The sequence below is a fragment of the Lonchura striata genome, chromosome 4A (genome assembly GCF_050655825.1).
Source record: "Lonchura striata isolate lonStrDom1 chromosome 4A, ASM5065582v1, whole genome shotgun sequence".
NCBI lineage: Eukaryota > Metazoa > Chordata > Aves > Passeriformes > Estrildidae > Lonchura > Lonchura striata.
The window spans coordinates 17902778-17917315 of record NC_140742.1 but is presented as its reverse complement, the minus strand read 5'-3'; the positions used below and the strand labels follow the sequence as shown (position 1 = coordinate 17917315).

The 14538-nt window shown below is 42.8% G+C and overlaps 1 protein-coding gene across 3 annotated transcripts in view; it reads right to left on the bottom strand.

Moving 5' to 3' along the window:
- Positions 1–14538, bottom strand: part of LOC110467895 (calpain-5) — a 60675-nt gene that overhangs the window by 40215 nt on the left and 5922 nt on the right. For all 3 annotated transcript variants that reach the window (XM_085570533.1, XM_085570535.1, XM_085570534.1), the window contains exons 2-3: positions 13990–14071; positions 12998–13170 (exon numbers count right to left, since the gene is read on the bottom strand). In XM_085570533.1, coding sequence (XP_085426659.1) covers positions 12998–13162 — 165 coding nt within the window. In that variant the 5' untranslated portion in view covers positions 13163–13170; positions 13990–14071. The remainder of the gene's footprint in view (positions 1–12997; positions 13171–13989; positions 14072–14538) is intronic.

Genomic DNA, 14538 nt, shown 5'->3' with positions numbered 1-14538 from the left:
CTGAATGCTGAAAGCACTTTTATGACTCAGCCAAATCAGTGTGTCATAGAATCATAAATTCAAGTAACTACCAGGAAGGCTTTTATTTGCACATCTTGAAAACAAACAGCAGCTTCTATCTCTAGAACAACTTTTTAAACTTTGTCTTGGAAAGATTTTCATTTAGCAATAAAGTTATCAGCATGTGAGATAAGTTTATTCAGTTTTGAGTGATGACACTGAAAAACCCACATCAGTGACTTCCAAAGAAAGATTAAGCAAAATCACAGTTGCTGTATCTGCCAGGCAGTCAAGCCCATGCTTTTCCCTCTATGTAGATGATTTTGTCTTGCACAGATGGCTATTAGAGTACTAAAATGAATAAAATATGTTTGGATAACATGCTGTTATACAAAGTGATCTTGAGGATTTCTTCTTTCCAACCTCAAGAGAATTTCCAGGATAAACCAGTCTGAATGTGCTTTAATGTTTTTATAAACTCTGCATACCACTTTGGATATTATTGTGCAACTTAAATGCCCAAACCATTGAAAAGCCAGAGGAACCCGGATGCTTTAATCACTTAAGGACTTGTGAAAATGTGGAGCTCTAGCACTGTTTGAATAGTCAGTAAGTTTCTTAGCACCATTAATGAGAATTAATTTTGGATTCTCTTCTGCTTCAACACAAAACAAAGAGTAGAGCAGATTCAGTCAAACAGATGCATGGACAAGAGCCTTTGGCTGGCTGGGAGGACTCAGCCTCTCAGGGTGTAGTCGGAATATTCACTTGGCCATGATTCCATGATTTTATCCCAGTTGAAGCACAGTGAGTTTCATCTTTGTGATTAAATTGTTCAGACCTTTTAGAGACTTCTTGCTTGCAAAGACAGAGTAGTAAACTTTTTTCCTTATTTATATCAAGCTGTTTCTTTCCATAGCTCTTTTACTGCTTGAGCTAATTTTTGATTTTCCAATGTGATATAAATACACTGAGTTGAATTCACCACTTAATTTCAGACAATTTTCTCTGCTAAACACTAACACCAGTGCCATCACTGAGAAATTACCCTCCTGATTTACCAGCCTAGAAATCTTTGGAATCCCAATAATCTCCCTCCTATCTTTTGCAATGACTACTGGCAGCCATAGGAATATTCACAGTGCCCAACCTCACAGCACTTCCCAGAGAACACAAGGTGTTTGGTTTGGAATTCTGGATTTAAAACCACATTCTGGGTAAAACTAAAGGAATCCAGACCTCCAGTTCCTGTTGTGTTCAAAGCACCACAAAATTTCCTCTAAAGATGAAGATTCTCTCCGCATATCTAGGAATTGCTGTGAGAACTTCATCATCCTTATTTAATCAGGGACTAAGAGAAAAGTGAAGTCAGTGAAAAACCTGGGGAAACATTTCTTAACTCTCAAAAGGCAGGAGAAGGGCCTGTTTCTAATAATGTTGAGGTTTGTCAGTGTTGCTTTTCTCTTGTCTTACAACATAAGTATTTACAGCTCAGCCATTATGTTCATTGGGGGTGACGTTGGTTTTTAATTTTTTGCACATTTTGGAATATCTGCACAAGCAGCTTAACCTGGCATCCCTGTGTCTTCCAAGCACACCCTCCCCCTCAGGGAATGCAGTTTTCACTCCACCCAAATGCAGAGCTGCAGGGCAGATTCTCAGCTGTAAATCATCACCACTTCAGCTATGGTGATGGCTGATAGTGATCGCATGTCCCCTCAATCCACCTCTGTCCACAGACAGCTACAGCTTTGGTTTGGTTCATGTGACATTGATCATTTTACGGAAATAAATGTGCTCGTTAAGACTAGGAAGGAGAAATGCCATGGTTGGATTACATCTGAAATATTTGGATTAAATTGGAGTTATTCCACTTACAGTGCAGACACCAGCTCTTTGACCAGTTAGATCATGTGCCCAAGTGTGAAAAGCAGCTTTTAGGCAACTGTCACTTGTGAGGAGTTTTATTGGTGAAGAGCAGAGTCAGGGAGTGAGGGAGGAGGGAGGTGCTGCAGTCACATTTCCATTTCGGGAGGAAAATCAGATGTCCAAGGCTTAAATGCCCTTATCTGAAGGGAGGAGGAAACAGATAGCAGTGGTCATGCACAGCAAATGCAGCTCTGCACAAAAATGGATTATCTATAGGGTTATCCTACTGACCCAGGGAGAGAAAATTCCTGGTTTTTTGTCTTTTATCAGTCCCACAAGTGCTTCCTTAAAACTCTTGTGGTAAACCTGTAGCAGCAATAAAATTCCAAATGTGCACACCAAAGCTCAGGCCATAGGTGGATCACTGCTAAATGAGATTTAATTTTTCACTCACCATCACAGGACTGAAGATTTAGTATGGTCTTAGGCAAAAAAAACAATCTATTTTGCTAATTATTCACTGTACCAGACTAGAAAGTGCTGTTCCCAGACAAAAATCAGAGCTCAGTGTGCTTTATACAGCACAAACACTCTTTATTAAGCAGACCTTGGGGAGCCACTTGTCCACCTCCCAAGCTCAGGAAGGGTCACCTGGAGCAGGAGTGCCCAGATGGCTCCTGGACAGCTCCAGACTCAGATTCCATTTCCTGATGCACACCAGGAGCTCAAGGTGGCCCCTGCCACCTCCAACACAGGCCAAAGTTCAGTGTAATAACTGAATAATTGTAAGATAATTGTAAGACAGCACCTGCTCTTAACAACAAGTGTATTTTTCCCGAGGAACAACATTTTATTTCCTGAAAGCTGGGAAGAAATGCAAATTCAAAATGGTTTAGCCTTTGTGATTAAGTTAGAAACATTGCCACATACAGGCAACAAAGCAGTTCTAAAAGGTTCTTTCAGCTGTGAAGGATTTTTTGAAGCTTTTTTTTAGCCCAGAAAACATACATATTTATTTAATCTTTAAATAGAATTAATCTTGAAGGAAACATACATTTGGTTCACAGGAACACAGCATGAAATTCAAACAAATTACTCTGCAAATCAGAGGCAGAATGGCTTACTAAACCTCAAATTCCAGCTCATCCCAAATACCCTTTTAAATATGGAAATAATATGACAAAAACATGAAGCTTGTCACACAGAAAGCATTTTTTGGATGTGGATGCTTTCCACTCTTACTGAAGAGTGTTGACAGAACAATACCTCAATTTCCTTTGCAACTGGCATGTTTGGGCTGTAATTTTCGCTTCAGAGAAGTCAGACATTTAATTCTTTTCGAAAACTAAATCAATGAACTAACAATTACTGTAAGAAGACTTATGCTAGCAGGGGATAAGATCCTCAGGCTTTTTGTTTTACAGTCTCAAAATTAATTTTACCATGTCATTCTTACCATCACCACATTGCCTCAGGACAAACAGCAACTGCTTGAGAAACCAATTTTCATCTAATGACAACTGAACCAACTAAATAAAACCTGACATTTTAAAGAAACATTCAGAGCCTTGGAGTTGTACTGTTTGTTCTCTAGAAATGACATTGAGGTCGTTTAATATTTTTTTTCTGCAGAGGAAATAACCACAACAACATAAGAAAGCCTTCATCCAATCTGAGGGAGGGAAATACAAACTGGAAAAAGTGCCAAGAGAGAAGATAACAGAAAACTGGCATCTGGAGAGCTGTCTGCTTGGCAAGCATGCATGTCATTTACAAATGTTTGCCTTTAATTATAGTCCTGGAAGACTTGGGTGAATAATACCACTGAGCAAGCTGCCACTTTCCAAACGTTGCCACTTCATCCTATGGAAATAAAGGGTGGCCACTGTGGGGTTTTTGCTTCCAGCAATAAAGGGCACAACTAAAACCAAAGAATTTTCTGATGTGACATCAGGAGTGGGATTGAGCCATCAAATTGATGTCATATGGGGTCCACTCAGTCACCAGGCTGCACTGGAGAGGTCAGACCTGGAGGTTTTATGGTGCCTTGCTCATCTCTTCTTCTGGGCAAGCCCCATCTTAGCAAGATTTTCCAGGCAAAATAAAAAGAAAATTATGGATTTCATAGAATAAGGGTGAGCAACAGCTCGATTCTGGGAACATTTCGGCAATTCCAAGAAGAAACATGTCACAACTTCCCCAGCTGAAAACATTAAGGACAAAATATTATGGGAGGAATGTTTTATCCAGGCAGAAACCAAGATGGAAACATGCCAAACAATGTTTTCATGATGCCTCCCATACTCAGCCTGCTGGGGGACAGACAAGGTGACAAACAGAACACAGTGAGGTTCCCAAAACTCTGAAAGTAGCCAGGGACCAAAAACCCTGATATTAATGTTGAGGGATACCAGCAGAAATCACTGGTGAGACTAAAAGTGAATTAAACTATGTTTATAAGTTTCTATTGTTTAGAAAAGGACACTTTCTTAAAATAACATCCCCAAGAGAAAAAAATAGTATCTGTTTCAGTCTCAATAGATCTTCTTAAATTAAACATTCATCTCAAAAAAAGTGAGGCTCCCTCCCTGGAGCACTGTGGGCACCCATATTTTCATTTTACAAATTAACACACAAGATCTCTTCAGGGTGAAGCACACTCTGCCAGAGCTGGGCATCACCAGCCTGCTGCAGAAAGCTGTTCCTAGAACAGTGTGGAATTTTATCCTGTTCCTGGTGGACCTTCACAGACACAGGAATGGAATTTTATCAGGTTCTGAGGGTTTCTGGTCTAGAGCCACAGCACACTGCACTGGATGTGGCCTGCAGAGCCTGGCCTGGGGAAATGGGACCTGGACAAGGCTCACACGGCCCCCGAGGGTGGAATCCCAGCCCCTGCCAGCAATAACTGCTGGGAGGGACTCAGGGAATGAAGAGATCCCTCCCTGTTTGTTTGGCTGTGTGAGAGGAGTCCTGGGGGCAGCACACACTGCTCTGCTCCACTTTCTGCCTCCAGGAACCAACAGCTGGGAAAGAAAGTGCTTAACAACACATACAACACATCTGCAACAACCCTTTGTGTCTGGTGACTGATCAGCCCAGTCGCTTCTCCTTGGACCCATCCTCTTTCCCATCACTACCCTTAGTACAAAAAAAAAAAAAAAAAAAAAAAAAAAAAAAAAATTGTATAAAGCTACCACCATTCAAGCTCTCCAGCACAGATTGTGGCTCTGCCTGCCTTCCAAATGCCTCATATTTGCACTGGGGTGGCAAAGCAAGTCCAAAGCACTGCTTCACCCTTCAGCATCATGCTTGCCAAGCCCCTGCCCCATTCACGTGCACACACCCATGTGCACATACCCATAATAAACACTGCCCTGCCTGCCTGCTCTGGGTTCATGCCCTCACAGCCCACCATCCAGGCTTTACTTTCATGTTAGAAATTGGGTTGGTCTTGTCACAGACAGAAATGCTGTTGCAAATGAATCAAGATTTCACCTTGCTAGGGGGTTACTATGTGAAATGGATAATTGCTTGTGAAGTTTATACTGTTAAATTTAAAATTCTCTTTAGCAAAATGCAATCCAATATTAAATATTTGCTGTTCACAGGATTTTCTCAGAGTCCAATGCCCATCAGATTTCCAGAGACAAGCCTGTTAATTATTAATTTGAGGCTTTGGTTACAAAGGTTACTTTAGAATAATAATAGGCCAAACCTGCAGACAAAGTCAACACACATTTTTCAGTTTGCCTGGTGATAGCAGAACACCTGCAGAAGCTGAGGCAGGGCTTGCAGCAGAGATGTCAGAGCCACTGACAAAGGACCAGGGTCACGTTGAACATGAATTTGCACAGTGGCCACAGTGTGGGCATTTCAACCCTCCCATCCCCTTTTCCTGGGGCCAGCATAATATTTCCTCAACTGACTATTAAGTATTTTTATTATATTCAACAAGGTATATTTTGTGGCAGCTCTTCTGCTGTGGCAATAAAAGCCCTTCCCTTTGCACTACAGGTCAGCTCCAGAAAAGATTAGCTAATAAATTAATAAATAATAATATCAGCCTGGAACACAGGAGACTCCTTTGGCTGCTCTCAGATTTTGTGAGTTGTCAAGGACATTTTACATGCCGGATGTAACAAAAATCCTCCTGTTTGGTTCTTCCTTTTCCATTCAGCTGTGAAAAAAAAAATCCCAGATGAACCTCCCAGTTGTGAAACACACAAACACACTCCCAAAAAAAAATCCACCTTTGCTAGTTCTCATCCAAGAAAGGGCAGTGGACTGTAGGAAAGAGCTGCTTGGAGCTCCCTACCTTCACCTGTCAGGGTGCTAGTAGGTGCCACATTTCCTCTTCAGAACATGTTCAGTGAAAAAAAATGAAAAAACCCAACATCAAAACCCTAGGAGAAAACAATAATGGAAGAAGGGAAAAAACAAAACAAAGCCCACGATGTTTTCAGTGAATTGTTTGGCTGGACACTCTCAGAACATGCTGTTCTAAGTACCTTAAAAGACCAACACAGGAAAGCCCTTCAGGGCTAAAAAATGTTTCCTTGCCTCCAAATAAAAAAAAAAAAAAAAAAAAAAAATCCAATAAATACTTCAGCTTTATCAGCACATTTGGGGAAAAGTTACAACATTTAAATTAAAACCAAAAAGTATTTTAACCCAGTATTTCCCCCCCACAAAAAAAGCCACTATATTTCTCCCTTCCATTTTAACAAAGTGTGTGCTCCTCAGAAAGATCAATTACTTGGAACGTCTGAGACTGTTCTTACCTTCAAAATGATTACAGGATTGTATTAGGGTAGCACAAATAATCACAATGTTATTCTGTCATGATATGCTCTATGAAAACTTCCATTCTTGGTTGGCAAAATGAGAATTCCAGTTCCAAGGGATTCCAGTTACCTTTTTGATCTCTGTAGATCAGTGCATTCTGTATGTATTTGAGTTATTAGAACTTGTATTTAAATTACATTTTGATTTCAACATTCCCTCCAAAATCCTGGCTGCTAAATGCTATAGAAAGTTTTGAATTTCAGTGAATTCCCATGTATCTTAAGCACCAAATCACAATTTGGTGAAATCACTCCCTGGCAAAACCAGGTGAGTTTTCCTCTTGAAAATTATTTTATATTTCCAGCTGCTGGTGAAAATTATCCAAACCAACTGGTTTCACCAAATAAAACAAGAAAGCAGATTCTGAACCCAGCTGATCCAGAACTGCAGCCATACAGGAAGGGTAAGGCTTGTTTTGAGCTGGATTTGAAAGAGCTTGTCCTCCACTTTTGGACACCTCCTCTTAGGAACCCAATTCCCTGGGATCTTAGTAAACCCTGCATTTCCAGTCTGTGGATCACCAGGATGCAAGAACATCAATAGCTGCACAGAAGATCACTCACTCCACCAAATCCAGCCTCATTAAACAAATAAAGCTCCCGAGGCAGATTTTCAGTCGCTCCAACAAAACCCCAATGTTCAGAAGCCAAGTGCCAGCACTAATTTTACCCCTAAAGAAACCCAGAGCACGATGAAGCCCTGCCCACCCCGGCATCTCAGAGGGGTGGCAGCCCATCATTCTACCCCCAACACGCACCCACCACCCCTCCCCTTCCCTCCCAGCTCAAAATGAATTCTTAACAACGTGAAGACAATTCGACTTAATTGCAACTGCATCATCTCCTGCAGGATCCCGCTGCCAATCCTGTTTGAATGCGCAGTTGCCAGGGCAACGGGTGAGAAGAGGATGCTTTTGTGCTGCCACTTGCATCCTCGGGAGCCGTGCCAACCTCGGAGCTGCCCAGCTGGGATGGGGTCACCGCCTTCCTCGCCAGCCCTGGGCACGCAGCTCCTCCCGCTCTGCACATTGCCACCTGCGCCACAGGGACAGATGGCTGCAGCTCAGCCCACAGCTCCGAGCACCCAGGCTGCTGGGACAGCTCCCCTCAAACGTGCAGCACTGCCAGACTCGGGCTGCAGGAGCTTTGGGTGACACGGTTTGTCCTTAATGAGGAAAGAAAAGATACTTCACCAGCATTTAGGCATTATTTTCTTCTGGTGGTTTCCCATCTGCTTGTTGTTGACCCCTCACCCACCCCCTCTACACTAACAGAAGACTGCACCATGTCTGGAGGACTACACGGTCCCTGCCTCCACAATTTTAACCTAAAAACTATGATTAATGTGTACAGAAACCTCCCCCTCAATCTGTGATTATCTTCCAGGGCAGACTGCTTCCCAAGGCTTAGCTCCTAATAGCTTTCCTATTTCTTTAAGATGAAGGGTTTAAACTCAGGTCAGAGCCTACTTTGCCTATGACCTTTTATACCACTTTTGAGTCTGCAAGGCTTAAGCCCTTCTATAAAAATTAAGGTGCACTGCAATCATTCTCTTTATATACACTCACATGCAGTTAACTAAGAAATATCTGACTTTAAACTTTTCCATAGATAATGAGCTGTAGCTGAAGATCACAAGCTAAATCTGCTTTTAATTACAAGGAAAACTATTTGCTACAGTGGCAAACAGAGTGTTTAGTTGTTAGTGCACTCACAACTAATTACAGCACACAAGGTGCCTGTTGAAATGACCACCAGTGTCATCTAGAAAGTCCTAAAATCCTCCAGTAGCCCTGTACAGCTGCACTCAAGGAGTGAATGTCTGAAGGTCACCCAGTGAAGAATGCTGGACTGTCTGTGAAGGACAACATCCACGGTGTTGAGATCCAGATTGTGACAGACACATAAGGAAAAGAAGCCAGTTCAGGATTGATTTAATCTTTGTGCAAAGCTGAGTCTTTCACAGCCCTTTTCTGCTACAAACAGGTCCCAGAGAAGCCTAGCAAACAAGCAAACCACAAGACACTGGCTCACACAGCCTCCAACCCAAAACCACCTTTGTGTCCCCAGCTGTGCCTGAGGCACATGACAGGATCTGTGAGCTCCCTCAAAGCTCAGCACCTTTTGAAACACATTTCCTCACCTCCCAGATGCCACATGTGCCATTATTTCCAGTGCAAACATGAATGTCAGCACACAGAGCTCTGCAACATGTTTACCTACACTTGAATAAGAGTCAATAACCACCAACAGCAGAGAAAAGCAGACAATTCTGAGATAGGCAGGGAAACAGAAGCCTAAACTTCAGCTGTTTCAGTACATGTAGGCTTTGCAGAATAAGTAATTTCTTCAGGAAAATAATAATTATATCATGCAAATCTTTAGGGGTGAGGAGGAAGGGTGGGGAGGGACCCCTATTCTAATTAAGCAAGATGATTACTGTTGCTCCATATTTTTAAGTGGGAAAAAAAGGGGGCTGAAGGAATTAAAAAGGCACATTCAGATGTGAAAAAGTGATCATTTAACCACGAGCCACACTCCAGTAGGGTGTTGGGGCATGGAGAGGGGATCTGGCAGACCAGGTAAGTGTCACTGCTCACGGGGGCTGTTACAAGCCCATCACTTTGTCACACAGAAGGCAGCAGTGCAGCTGCTCTGAGAGGAGTGCACATCACTGCCATGCCAGCTGATGGCATTCCCCTTTAATATCCACTCTCCAGCTCTGGATTCCCCCCAGGCCCCATCCTGGCAGATGTCCCAGGGTATGATGAGCTGTCACTCCACTCCATGCCCTGAAACTGCTCTTGCAGTGGACATGGAACTGCTCAAAGCCTGAGGCAGTGCCAGGACACCTCCCTCTCCTGCAGGCACCATGGGTTCCACAGAGTGCCAAATGTAAGCAGATGTCTCTGGTCTTCTTCAAGCTGGAAAACAGGGTCAGACTGCAGTGACACAGCTACAGAGGAGACAGAGGAATGAAATGATGAGGAGCATTACATCTGAGGGACATTTAACCCAGGCCTGCTCACACCTGACAGCCAAATCTTGCATGATCCCCATTCCATGAAATTTATGACAACTGGGTTACTGTTGAATATTCTGGAGGACGCTGAGACCACAAATCCTGTCACTGTGGAATAAAGAACATTAATGTAAAATCTGTAAAGTTCACCCAGACTAAGTGCCCACACAGGGATTTGCCCCAAGTTTCCTCTGCCTTCCAAATGAGAGCAAAATCTTAAACAGGTAACAAGGTAGGGGACGGTTCAGGGTTTAAGTCAGCACTTGTAAATATAAAGATGTTTCAGCTCCTGAGACAAGGGATACTTTTCCACCAGTTAGAAACAAACAAAAGCTGGTGCTGCCTCCTGTAAACATGTGAAGGTGCAGAATTCTCTGGGACCAGAGAATAAAGGATGGATAAATCACAAACCTGCTCATCTTACACACCCCAATTTGGGAATTGAGGAGACACTTGTTCCATCTATTCTTATCACTGTATCATTCCAGAACATAGTACTGCCTTATCTCCTGGACTTTTATCTTGCATGGTGATAACCACCCCTGAAAAGGTTGGAAAACTGGTGAGAAGAGTGGAGAATGGGGCCCATGGCATGCAGTGTTTCCAGGAAAAAGGGCACTGGGCTGTGCAGATACAACTCTCCACCTTCAGCTAGGCATCTGACCTTTGGAGTTAATGGGAATTAAATAAACAGAGCAGTGTCCCTCTGTGGGCTGGACACAGGAGGGGTTTCTAGGGAAGCAGATCAGCAGCCCTGTCTCATGGTGTCTTTCTGTGCTGTTTGCCTGGACACAGACCAGCTCTGTCTTCCCAGAACATCAGGGTGCAATCACATCCCTCTCATAAAGAGAAGATGCAGATGAAAGCAGAATCAGGGCTTAAAAAACACGGGGTCAAGCGGGGAAACCAGGAAAGCACATGATAAGAGTCTCATTCTGTAGGATCAGACTATTTTCCTTTGTGAATAACTAAAGAACACAGTTTATCTCTGAAGCAAGCTTACCCACTCTTTCCTCACATGCCTGCCTGCCCTGCTTGGGAGATCACTGCTGTTTGTTTAACACTGACAAAGATGTCCTTGAGATTCCATCCTTTCTGCGGGGTCAGTGAAAAAGTTCACACAAACCCGAGGTTTAGTGAAAAATAAGACAAAGCATCCATTCAGCAGTGACAGGAATTCCTGGGTATTTTCAGCCCATGCTGAGCAGGACCACCACACAGAGGCAGTGTTAACTTGACAGGTGGCCAAGGACATCCCCTCTTGGCAGGACACAGCTGCCCCCAGCCCCACTTCAGCCTGGCACAGGGGGAAAACTCCAGGGAAATCACAGAAAAGGGCAAGATAATGCTAATATCAGTGAGCAAAAAGAATGCCCACTAACCAGAGGGAATGTTTCTTACTCTTTTTCCAGCAAACCAGCAGGTTTTCCCCACAGAGAATCTTCCCAGGAGGCTTCCTGCATGAACTGAAGGACTCTGGAAGATGCTGCACCTTCAAAATGGTCATGCTCAGCTCAGTTGTTATTTCCCAGGTTTATCTCAGAGGAACTGTTGTATTAGCAGAGCCCAGTGTTCTGAAACACCAGCAAAGGATTCACATACTGGGAGAGGTTTAGATTAGATATAAGGAGGAATTTCTTTACCAAAATGGTTGTCAAGCACTAGAACTGACGGCAGTTGGAAGTGGTTTTTAGAGACCTGGTGCTAAGGACATAGCTTAGAAATGGAGTCAGTAGTGTCAGGGTAAGTGTTGGATTCAATGATCTTAGAAATCTTTTGCAACCTAGAAGATTCCATGGTTCTGTGGTTTTGGCATCAACACCAGAATTCACAGAGGCCAGGGACTGGTGGGATATGGTTCAACACCTCAGGAGTGTCAGGTCAATCTGTGCGTGGTTTTATGATAAATGATAATAAAATTTATGTAAACAGAACATCAATTAATATGTGAGGTTTCCTACATTAATGTCATGTTTAATGGGTAATAACTGAATGCAAAGCTAATCACTGACCTACAATTAGACTTCAAACCACTGACCACCACCTTGAACAAACTCATATCCACAAGAATGGCCCAAAATGGCATCCTTGGCTAGAGTTTAGCTCTTGCTTCACCTCTTTTATGAAGAACAAACACTCTTCCTGACCTCACTGAGAATAGTTGCATAGTATTTCCTCTTCTAGGAGGGGATGAAAGACTTCAATAAACGGAAGAGTGTTCAGAAATAAAAATAAACCCATAGACTTTGGAATGTCTTGTTGTTCTTTCCCAAATTTATTCTCCCCATTCTTCAGTCTCATGTCTTACTTGGAAAAATGAAATGAGAAGCAGGAAAGCAACCCTTGGACTGCTTACTAAAATTCCAGTAGAGAAGCTACTGTGAGGAATGAGCACCACCAGGAAAGAAGAAGAGAAGCAGCCTCAGGCCATCCTGGCAAAGAGAGTCCAGCCTTGGTCAGCCTCGTCTGTTGTCCCCTGTCACAGGACAGCACCAGCTGCACATGAAGGATATCACATAGGCATTGTGTTTTCTAAGGAAACACACCCAAGTCCGTGCTTCCAGAAGGTTAATTCTAATCCCTAAAGTGGACATAGGTGAACTAAAGGAGTGATTCATCATGCTTAAGGGCAAAAATACTGCGTGCATCTGGCTGGAGGCTTCCACTGTCCTCTCCATTACACTTGTCACTGTAAGACAACAGATGACACTGATGGAAAGCCGGACTGGGAATGGGTTTGTGTTCTTCTGAATTGTTTGCTTATGGCTGTGATCTGATTTAAAAATACATGTGAAGCATAAAACCTCAGAGCAAACCAACTAACAGGCCCCGAATATAGATGGTATTAATGATTTGAAATGCCTACTACATTAGTTACAATTCAAAGCAAATGACATATTTGTCTTCCTGTTAAGATGCCAGTAAAAGTGGCAAATAGACACAAGCATTCTTGGTTGCTTAGAGATAATAGCTGATCATTTGGCACAGAAAATCACTGGTGGGTAATTAAGGTTTTACACAAGTCAGAGACAAAATCCATTGTGAATTCAGCATAGCCATGCAGAGACCAGAGCTGGAATCAACCAATAAAGGAAAACTCTCCACTCTCTCTGGGTAGAACTTGCTGCTAAGCCTTGACCAGAAAGAGCTGAGTGCAAGGGTGGCAATTCACAAGAGAACACAGCTTTGCTCAGACACCTCTTGGTGAAGTGTCTGTGCTGGAGGAGACAGCAGGAGTGAAAACAGATCCATCCATTACCTTTGGCCGCTTCCATTCCACTTTCCCTTTTGCTGCTGAGTCGTAGTAAAGGGATTCATCCGAGGCTGGGAACTCGGGATCCTCAAAGAGCCGGCCCTGCTGGAGGCACTGCCCCTTCAGCTCGTGGTACCTCTGATCTCTGAAGAGCTGCACTGATGGAGACATCTTCCTGTCTACATAAGATCAATATTGGACAAACCATGAAGGCTCTTGAAAGTCCATAGCTGATATCATTCCCTGGTCTTTAACAAGAGAGCATGTAACTTGTTCTAAATGAGGTCACTGATTTATTTAAAATTAAACAAAAAAACTAGAGATTATAAATCAGATTATGTTAAAGACTAGGAACGTATAAGCCTGAGACGATCTTATAGATAAGGATCATACTTTTGTTTGAACTGAAGACTTACCAGGAAAGAGCCCAGGCCAGGCAGAAACCAAACATTTTGCTTTATCTAATTGATTGGAAAGGTAGCAGAGTGAGGCTTGGCTCTCAGTCTGCACCATGTGAGAAGGGCTGGGCTGTTTTTGTCCTACATTCTTCTTTTGGCCACTAAAGCTCAAATTATCTACTCCAAATCTTATGCCTAAAAAAAACAAAACCAGATTTCCACATTTCTCCATCTTAATTTAAGTGACAATACTTCAGCTTGTACTATTGTCTTTGAACTTTATGTTACATTTCAGGGAACTGTATTCCCAGAATGAGAAAATATTTGCAAATAACTCATGAGGACTAAAAGTATTTTTAAAAAGCACAACAATGGCAAAAAAACCAAACAATGTGTTCTCAGACCTTAATTCCCAGAATTCTGACTATCAAACTTGGCAGGTTTATGGTTACACCCACAGAGCTCAAATAAATTGCTTTAAAACATTTTACAAATGAGAAATCAATTATAGAAATCACTCAGGGTGATTTGAAATTTGGAGGACATGAGGGATGCTACCTCTACTTCTAGAGAAGGAGTGGTGAGAGCATCTGAACTTACCCAGTTTGGAAAGGTCCTGTGTATCAGTTCCTTTTCCCTCTGGACACAGGTTGGAATTAGAGATGTATCTCCCCTTCCTCGCCTACAGCAATAAAGACAAATGCAGGTTAATTAACCAACATCCTGCTCTGGAGCATGGCACCACATGGTCCTGGCAGCCACTGGCTGTGTCCAGCTGCAGAGAGCTCAGCTGGTGCTCCTTGGGCACCTGCAGCACAAATTGGATGAGATTCCACAAATCTGCAGGAAACCAAACCAAGCTTTTGCAGGTGTGCAAATGAGCACAGCAAGAGAAATACAGAAGAGTAAGGAGGAACACTTGGAAATGTCAAATTTATCGTGGTCTTTGTTCTTGTGAGTGAAAGGTGTTTGTGAAGTGTCCAAGGCCAGGATGGATGGAGCTTGGAGTAACCTGGGATAGTGGAAGGTGTCCCTGCCCATGGCAGGGGGTGGGACTGCATGGGCTTTAAATCCCTCCCCACCAAAGCCATTTTGGGATTCTTTTACTTTCTGGTTACTTATCTTCCTCAAAAGAAAAAAAAAAAAAAG